The sequence below is a fragment of the Schistocerca cancellata genome, chromosome 6 (genome assembly GCF_023864275.1).
Source record: "Schistocerca cancellata isolate TAMUIC-IGC-003103 chromosome 6, iqSchCanc2.1, whole genome shotgun sequence".
Taxonomy (NCBI): domain Eukaryota; kingdom Metazoa; phylum Arthropoda; class Insecta; order Orthoptera; family Acrididae; genus Schistocerca; species Schistocerca cancellata.
This window is the reverse complement of record NC_064631.1, coordinates 545,974,069-545,984,632: the sequence shown is the minus strand read 5'-3', so window position 1 is coordinate 545,984,632 and position 10,564 is coordinate 545,974,069. Positions and strand designations below refer to the sequence as shown.

The following is a 10,564-nucleotide window of genomic DNA, read 5'->3' as shown; positions in this document are numbered from 1 at the left end:
TGCAAGAGTACCTTTGTAAATTTATATTTATCTGTAATTAAGATTGGTGTGTATTTGTTTTGTGTAATCCATGCAAGAATACATTTGTAAATTTATATTTATTTGTAACTAAGATTGGTGTGTATTTGTTTTGTGCACAAACGATTAAGTTGCACCATAGAAATATGTACTACCAGAAGTACTATTATGTATATACTCATTCCATGTATACAGTTGACGACATCCATACAACACAAGTTGTCTACAGATGAATAAATAAATAAATAAATTAGTAAAGTGTTCAAAATCACAACAGAGAAATAAACAGGATGACTAATCTCTGGTGTCTGGCCAACTAGCTGTCCATAAACAAAACAAAAATAAAAGAACTTTATTTCAGTTTCAGAGCAATTAAGTTTAAGAACAGTAACATGAAATTACTTGGACCTGTGATTTATAAAAGACTATCAGGGGATGGAGACATGAAATTGGTTTCATATATTAAGACAAAATGTCAGTAAGAATCTGCTAATTTACTCTTATTATGCATTCTTCCATTAGAATCTACAATATGGAATACTGTTGTGGGGAAATGCATCAGTCAGCTAACATTAGCCAGTCGCAGAAGAAAGTTATTAATTGTATTTTAGGCCTGCCTCCCAGAGAGACTTGCAGAAGTCAGCCCAGAACACTTTAACGTTATGACAGTCCCCGTGCTTTAGATACATCGTCGTCAATTTACGCTGAAGAAATCTTAAAACAAACTTAAGACTAGGAAATAATGTTCATTTGCACAATACAAGAAATAGTCATGATAGATTCACTGGACTCAAGACTTTCCCGCATACACAATAGCCATAAATACATGAGTTTTAAATTCTTCAGTGAATTTCTAAAAACAGATCTCCTGACTCCCTTACACAAGTCCAAAAAAGTTTTAAAAACTTCACTAAAACAGCGAGAAGTTTTTCATAGCTGATAAATTCTCGGAGAGCGATTTTCAAGAATTGTTCTTTGAGTAGCTAAATGTGTCAGCAAAACTGCATGTAATAATCATACAGTTAGATTAATAAGTGTATTAGCAAATGGTATTGTTCTATTAGTAATACATTTATTTATAAAAAGCTGGTGCATTAATTGTATTAAACGTACTGTACATGTCAACGAGGCCAATTGTATCAAAATATATTGAACAGCTGATAATAAACAGTCTATCAACTGCTCTGCTCAGTGACTCTTTTTGAGTGTTCTGTGTTAGGTAGGTCAATGTAACTAAAGTAGCTCTGAACAAAAACGTAGTAATTGTGAATGAATTGATGCAAGAAGAGCAATTCTTAAAAGAAAAGATATTATTGATGTTGCACACTCTTTACGGAGAATATAGTAAAGCAACTTAACAAGAAAAGATGTTGGGGAAGAATACAGTTGGTTAATAACTCGAAGATGTGTCTTGATTTCACACACACATTAGATAACAATTAGAAGTAATCATGGGATCAATATTTACATTTCAATAACAACTTTTTTCTAAAACTGCTTCAGATGGATGTGATAACTATTGTCATTTTTTATGCCATTGTGACACGATCTCTCCCTGGGACTATCTCTGCCATAACTATTGTACTATATGGAAAAAAAGGTCACTAAGGGTGGATGTGAACAAGCTGCGAAACAACAAGCATTACATTGATGTAATGTTGAACTCCTTGCATAATTTTTTAATCAGATATTCTTAAAAGATAGAAATTGTTTTCATATCTTTAGTGTAACTTATTAATTATTTACATTTTTCTGTAAATGTTCCTAGCATTGAGTTGCTTTTAATGTCACCAGTTTCATAATGTTGATGTCTGTGGCGGCATTTGTTCCTACACATGATGATGCTCCAAAATGTAACACACATGATTACACTTGCTTATTATATCAAAAGAACTGTAGAATTATTCATCGTATGACTTACATTTACAACATGATGAGTTTTGTATCCAGCTCAAATTTCCAGTTCAGCTGCATTAATTCATCCATTGCGTACTAACATTTCAGTGTCAGTGCCTCATACAGCTTTGTTTTAAGTGGACTTAAATTCATTTGCATTAAATTGTTACCTTTCAATGTATTAAAAATTTTCATTCCCATGCATTGAGGTCCTTGTGTATACTGTTTGAAGTGGTGAGTGGGAAGCATAAAATCTTGTGTGTTCCCTGTGAGTGAACAAAATGGTTTCCCTCAAATAATTCATACCTGGTTACAAGTGCCAACAATAAACTACCCTGAACAAAGTATTAATGTATGAGTGCATTTCCACTGATATCACAGCTGCTCCTTACAGTAAGGTGCTCTCATAAAAAGAATGTAGTAGTTTTTAATTTTATGCAGTAGTCTCTTTTTATTCTGAAGAAAATTAAAAAAAAGTTCCTGCCAATATCATCAGTTAACAAAAGTGACAATCTTTGCAACTTTCTTTCAAAATAACAAGCCATGCAAACCCGCAATTTCATGCATTATGTGTCTCAAGGGGAGTTCACTCAAAAGTATCATTATATTTCATTCAGAGTGGCACTCATTTCCCATTTGAGCTATAAACTCATGCATGCAAAGAAGCTGGCACAATTTTCTTTTCTCCCTTGATATGCTAAGTTGTAGGCTCTCATGGTTGAAATGGAAAATATGTGGCTGCCTGTAATCTTAAGAGTGATGCTAGTGGCTGAATTTATAACAATGTGCATTGAGTCATCAGGAAAATGTAATCCAATTCAAGAGAATCTCAACACTGTGAACATTCATATGACGATGTCCATGAGCTATCTCTCAGAACAATTTAATGGCCACAGCATAAAACTTCAACACAGAATACTCTTTTAACATTTTGCTCATCCTTTACTTTCTGCTCGTTTCTTATTCCACATGTAAGGTAGGTGAACTGTGATAGTTATTTGTTATCTAAAACCAAATCTTTGGCTTCTTTAAATTTAAAAAGATACCTGTACCAAGAGTGGCACAAAGTAATCAGATGGGAAGGATATGGTAGTTGTACTAGAACACCAAAGCACTTAAGAAAACAAAAGGTAAGCTATATTTTATTGATTTATTTTATTCTGTTTTAAACAATGACTTAAGTTCACCATCTTTTATTTCTTCAAAACTTAAGAACTACATATTTTTAATCTCTTAATTAATTTATATTTTTACTGATTAACTCTCCCTTTCTTTCCAACACACACACACACACACAGTCACACACACATTTTACACTTATATTTATAACAGGATAGCATTTTAACTACATTTAAAAACTAATTGCTGTTTTAGTTTTTCTTTCAATCATGTCACAGCCTAATATTTGTAAAGGATGCAGTTAACTATTGTTTTATATACATAGGAGTATCTCTAAAAGATGTATTTCTATAACACCGAGAATGTAATTGAAATACGGAATGAGCATTTTACTTGAAGAGACTTGATTTTACTTCTTTCTTAATGTAGATTAAAACATTACTCTACATTTCTACAGCATCCCAAGTTTAATATGCCAATGAAGGATCCAGCCTCCATATTTAATACATATTCATTCTGTACTGTGTAACACGCACTTCATTTTCAAATGCCGAGATAACATAAAAATAATTATTGTTCTGTAATATATGTCACTGTATTGAAATAAAAAAGGCTGCATTTAATAACACTCATTGAACAAAAAAAATGAAAAATGCTGTATGTAGTATTAAAAGTAATTAAGGCTAACAGAAATATATACAAAACCAGGAAAAAGAGATACGGGTTGGCACTGTTATATGAGCACACATCACAAGTAGTCGTACAACAACTATAAATACTTTCCATCTTTAAATCACTCCGCACACACATTAGCATTTACATATAATGTGCCTCTCCAAAACTTTTCCAACAGTTGTATAAATTTTTTGTATTGAGATGGAACAGTGACATGATTATTTTACAGGGTCTCCAACTAAACTGCTTTAAATATCTGAACATCATATAACCTAAATACAGTTATGGCAGTGAGTCCTATAATTCCTTCACGAATCAGTATGGATTTTGTGTTATGTGCCTGATATAATACTTGGAGGAAAACTTTGTAACAGAAGCTTATGATTTCTAAGCACTATAATCATATCACTGCTTATATTTAAAAATAACAGGAATAACTGTAAGGTGAAACTGAAAGGGCAATCACACAAGAGGAAGAAAACAAATAATGAACTATATACTAAATATTCATATCAGACAGTTTTATCACAATAGAGCTGGCTCTCAAAATATTTTGTGCAACAGTAACCTCTAAAATATTATGGACAAATCAATATATGAGGTGTGCTGTTACATAATACAATTGTACAGACAGTGTGTGTCATCAGAAAATCACTGTTCCAAATATACACATACTGTTAAAGGTATCCTCAAAAATACTTCACAATCAAAAAATTTATCACAAATGTAACAGGCAAATATAGGAAATAGCTAACAATTTATTTTTATCATCAACACTTATAGAAACAGTTCTCATAATGTATTTTTACACAAATGATAAAAACTCTGTTTCATAGATAAGAAATTTCTTAAAAAAATTGAAATATTTTACAATGTGTCTATTTCAATAATAGATGGCCACTAAAAGTCGAGGTACAGAAAAACAAGAACTGATAATATGAAGGTAACAAAAATCAGCACTTTTCATAAAACAGCTGAAGCCATGAACCAATATCACACAAATCGATACAAGATTGTTGCAAATAACCAATTGGGCTTATGAAAGTGAACAGTCCTATTTCAGAGAAAGAAATTTGACTGCATAAGGGGGGAAAAAACTCTAATGAGTTAATATTTTTTTAAAGAGCAATTCTGATTTAGGCTGTTTAAGTAAGTGACATTCAGAAACATGGTCACACAATCCCTGTGTTAAGAATTTTTTTAAACTACCAAATGAAATTATCAGTGTGTCACAGCTGTCTTAATTGATATTTACTACTGTTTCTTATTTTGCTGGTAAGTTATTTCTTAATTAAATTGTTAATAGACACTTCTATTTGTCATGGTTTCAGCAATTTTATGAAAAGGATACACTTATCTATCCCTCATAGTCAGATACTGGCTACAGTAATACTATAATTGTTATATCTTTGCAGTAGTGCTGCACTAGAAAAGTATAAACATGAAGTTATTACAAAAATAGACAAGAATCTTACTTAAATATTTAAATTCTTGTACCACACTCACACTCATTCTTTAAACTAATGGATGTGATGTTCAGCAATCTGTCACCCATTAATATTCAATGAAATTCTAAACAACATTTGAACTGTTAGAAAATTATATCACAATCTGCTACAAAAATAATATTGTTTATTCTTACAGTTCACAAATTGTTACACAGTGTGCTCTATAAATTAAATATCAGAATCATGGAGCATTGAGAGTTGGACACAGTCCAGTGTAAACTATTTGAATATACAAAACACAAAAATACAAAATAAAATAGAACACTAGAAAGGTGACCCTTTTTTAAGAAAGCATTTCATTATACACATTTAAGTGGATGTGGTGAAATATTGGAAAAATGCAATACAAATTAATAAATGAGTGTGCTTGAAATACATATGTTTAAAATCAAGTGTGATCTTCTGACACAAAAGTTAAATGTGAACATAGTCATTCATAAAATTTAAACTGTCCAGTTTCTTCATGCATACACCATTTATCATAACTGTTATTTTTGTAACTTTTATTGGAGGTGCACACTGATACTTTGAGAATTCAGGTTAAGCTTTAAAAAAAATCTTTACTGATTTCTCTTATACAAAGGCACACTGTTTACTAGGAAAACATGCCACTACAATTCATAACGAGTAACTTTTAGTACCTAATATCAACAGTCTCCAAAAACAAATACATACATAGTATGAGGCCAACTGTGAAGAGCTGCTGCATTTAGAAGTCAACAATCTGTCTATAGCCTACATATGTGCTGCTTATAATGCAGAATTTTTTTTAAAATAGTGTAAGGCAAGTTAAGGCAGAAAATTCTTGGTATCACCGCAATTTAATCACTAACAATCTTGTGCCAGTATCAGAGATGGAGTGAACTGACGATGAGAAGGGGAAAAAAATTTCAAATCCACCCGACTTAAAAACTGAAATGTAAATAGTGACAATGTTAGAGTTGTATTAGAACAAGAATTCCAGGAATTATACCCACTTCTTTGTATTTAGCCCCATTTAAAATAACTTTTGACCACAAAGTGATTTATTTCTGTTTCTTGCAACTGCTGTAAATTGTTTAAATTTTGGTTGAAAAGTGATTTATTTCTGTTTCTTGTAACTGCTGTAAATTGTTTACACTTTTCTCCATTTTTGTAAAGAACTTTACAGAAATCTCTTCGTTAAGAAGTTTCATGGTTGGTACTGTGCTACAGAAATATGACAGCAATAGTAAGGCCCTGAGAGGCTTTTTAAATAAGATTAAATGGATACAAGACATGGGCACTAGTTTTAATAGATTATTTTCTTGAATGCTTAAGGACGAAACACTATGGGACAAGTGAAATCATAATCATGCTTCTGAGAGAAAGAAAGGTAATTATTTCTGCTGGTAGTTACTATTCTACACTTCGTGGAAGTCTAATTTTAATCCAAATTAACATTACATCTATCATTGCTCTAATGAAATGCTCTATTAATGCTGGTGCAAACACATTTTTGTGGCAGTTAAAGAAAACATAATAAAAATTTATATCAAAAAATTCAAAAAGCTATTTAAATTATAACATATCAATAAAACAAGCAAACTTCTTATTACCAAAACAGGAGAACGAGTCAGATGTGTCTTGAGCTTGCTGCGAATTCAGAATTAGAATGCTGACTGTTAAAACAAAAAAATTCATCAGCACTTCATGAGAGAGTTTCATAGATCGATACAAATTTTATTTGCATATCTTGTCCTTGTAGTATGAAAACACAAATGTTTCGTGTATGGGTTTTGATTTCAATTTGAACACTATTTGGGGATGAAGACAGGAGGAAGTGAGATTGGGAAGAAGAAGAAGAGGAAGAAGAAGAAGAAGAAGAGAAAAAAAGCCTAAGTAGCTGACAAAGTACATAGATATTGCATAGTAGTTCAGTAATACCAAACACAAAGTTTTCTTCTATTATCTTATTTCAAAGATGAATTGATAGGGCATATTGAAATTGTAAGAAAATCTGTAACAGAAAGATCATGTGCATTTATGAAAATTCTGTACAGCTATTCATCAAGAAAACATCTTGCCAAAAAAAACCCTCTAATAAAAAATCGTTACAACTGATCTCGGTATATTCTGAATCGAGGTGCAGTGTAATAATTTTACTTTTTTTTTTCTCTCTTCTAGGCTCTCTCAGTATTTCAAGCTATTTCTTATATAACAGGTATAATTCCAAATCAGTAGTACCTTAAAAGTGTAGCAGTCTTGCTATACTCAAAACTACTACTTTCTACATTTAGTTTGCCCATTCTGTATATACCTTCCTTTTGACATAAAAATCACAAATCCTTGAAAATTAGGATACTGAATTTTGTAGTCTTACTACTGTCTTTAGAAACTCCATTTCAGATTTGGCAGCAAGATTTTTAACAAACTCCCAGCATTTTTCAAAGTTCACACAAGGAAAATAATTACAATACTCCACTAGCATGATATTTTAAAGATTTTAATGAAAGTATTTCATTGAATCTTAAACTGGGAAACATGTCTGTTGAGAAATTCAACAGGACTTAGCTTTTTCATTGCTGATTAATAATCACTATTGCTGGAATGAGTGTGTCATGTTATGTAGGAACTACCATCTTCAACTGACAAACTCCTTAAACATATTAGAACATAAAATTACTCAATTAAAAAAAAATTATATAAACATGTTGGTACATGAGTCACAACTTTAAATTATGCCTGATACTTTGTAATGCTGCAACTATTTAAAACATCTTTGGTAACAAATGGAAAAAAAATCTAGTAAGGTTTTCCTAAGTGATGAACCAGCCGAATTCGTAATAAGTAATTACATGAATATGGACTAAACAATTATCTGAATCTTTTACCACTGGCCACAGATTCTACTTTACATAGTATTATCCTTCACCTACTTTATTATTAAACAATCCACAAAGACAGAATCTTCCTCTGAAATTGTGAGCAAACATTTCCGCCTTTTTAACACAGTACCTGACATTTTCACAATTGTTGAGCACGGAACAGCAAAAAATTTTTGTTGGTTGTGGTATTGGTTCAACGTCTTACACCACAATCACTTACACCACACAGATGCAACTGCCAGTAAAACACTTTTAAGTGTCATTAGATGTTCACATTTTGAAAACAAATGTGAAACACGTTGTTGTCATAAGAGTACCTTTTATGTAAGTACTAATAGTGTATAGTTATGCAAAAATATGTGTTTACTGCAAATATAACTCCTTGTCATAACAAGAATTATATGTTTCAGCAATTCACCTTTAACGATGCTGCTGCAAAATGTTGGAATCTAATTTTGTGATGTCAGATGACAGCATACCTCTAATCCCTTAATGAATGAAAATGTTATATAAGTATATAAAGATGATTATATGAGAAATTTACATGATGTAGAAAACAGCGAGTTGCTTTGTTGTATGTGATGAAGAGATGGAAGTTATTCAGACGATGAGCTAATATTAAAGGAGATCATAGTATACACATATTTACCTGAAACAGCACTTGGCAGGACAACATATTACATGTTAGCTGATTTTCTAAGGAACGTAACAGAATTAAGTTTCCCTTGACTGACATATGGCATAAGCATTCTGTTTATGAAAGAGCTATGTGAAGAACAGACCTGTGACGTATTTTCTTTTTTGCTTGTGCACAAGACATAAAATTGTTGGGAAGGTGAGACTATGACATAATTTGACAGTGTACAGGTACTACAATAAATGTGAACTTTTTTCCCTGGAAAATGTACAGGTAAAAATATGTTTTTCCTGATATTGTTACTGGTATGTAGAAATGCTACAACACAAGCAAATAGATAACTTTCTTTGGCTGGTAATGCCTCTTCAATTTCAGTTATTTTTCTTGCTTTATGTCAGTCCCACTCTGATGTGTAAATGAGAAACTTTAACAAGAGTAATTAACATAAGGCATAATTAAGATAAAGCTTAAAAATTGTGTTTTCAACTGCCCTTACTGTTAGTGACTGGATAAGGGGAGTCTCATCTCTGTCTCTCAGTAATATCAATTAATCATGAAGATGAAGGGATCTGTGATATAATAAAATGATAGCAAAAACTATGTGATCTGTTCGCTGGTCATTGATCCTTATCTTTCAGGTACCTAATGTTTAAATTTGGAGCAGCAGTGCAGCTCATATTTAATTGTGCTCCCCTTCTCCAACAGTAATTATCTGGGATTTTGATAACAGTGTGAATACTTATCACGTTACAAGAGATCTTCTAACTCTAATGGTACTGATTCAATGCCATTGCAACACAGACCTAAAGGAACCCAATACAGTTAAGGTTTACGTGAAACTGTGTTGAACAACTTCGTATTTAAACTCTAGCAAAAGACAAAACTTCTTTGGTAGATGTAAACTTAAGACTAAGAGAAGTAATGGAGTGAAATACATTTTAAATCACTCTGGGGTATAACCAGCATTAAATGATATGCAAAACATTTTTTTCTTCTATCTTCTTTCCTTCTTGATCTGAATGGTTTCAGAAATATCAGCTTACACTTGTTGTACCTGTGATTGTGTTCAAGTAAATATGTTGGTGTTAAAGTCTGACAGGTGTTGCTACTGCTGCCATGTGCCCTTCACGAGTAGATTGTTATGACCTCTCTTCCACCACCACGCACCATCAGAACTCTTTCAAGACCTTCTGTTAGGACTTCTAAGAATTCCATATCTGTTGTTTACATTAAGGACAAAGCATTCAATATCATATTGCATAAGGCTCATGTCAAAACTGGAAATTACTGCATAAAATAATACTCTGTTTTTGCAAACTTATTAAGAGTTAAAATTTGGGATTATTATGTGTGTATACTCACCAATTATGAAAACAGAAAGGATGCACTGATGTCTAAACCAGGGGCAGCAACAGTCATGACAGATTTTCTCTGCAGCACACAGGTTGTCAATGTATCATTTTGTCATAATTAATGGCAGGATTTTTTAGGTTAAAATGAAAGAGAAGAAAAGAGATAATGTAAATTGATAACCAAAATTGAAACATTCAATGTACCTTGCAGGGTTTGGTTACTATTTTCAGTATCACAGCTTCGACGATAACCAAAATTGAAACATTCAATGTACCTTGCAGGGTTTGGTTACTATTTTCAGTATCACAGCTTCGACCTATGCAATATGATGCGACAATACTAGCTGATGAAGCTAATGAATGTGATATAATGACAACTCGCTTGGCTACATTTACCGAAAATTTTGAGTAGTTACCTGCAGGTCAAAGGTCACAGGTTATGTACATCATACATTACTTGTACAATTAATTCAGCTACAAATATGTGGCACAAATTTGTTTTTACAGTTATTA

General features: G+C 32.0%; 1 protein-coding gene across 1 annotated transcript in view; it reads right to left on the bottom strand.

Annotated features, from left to right (window-relative positions):
* Positions 1-4,214: 4,214 nt before the first annotated feature.
* Positions 4,215-10,564, bottom strand: part of LOC126088416 (solute carrier family 12 member 4) — a 233,094-nt gene continuing 226,744 nt past the window's right edge. Inside the window, exon 20 of the mRNA XM_049906556.1 lies at positions 4,215-9,916. Coding sequence (XP_049762513.1) covers positions 9,825-9,916 — 92 coding nt within the window. The 3' untranslated portion in view covers positions 4,215-9,824. The remainder of the gene's footprint in view (positions 9,917-10,564) is intronic.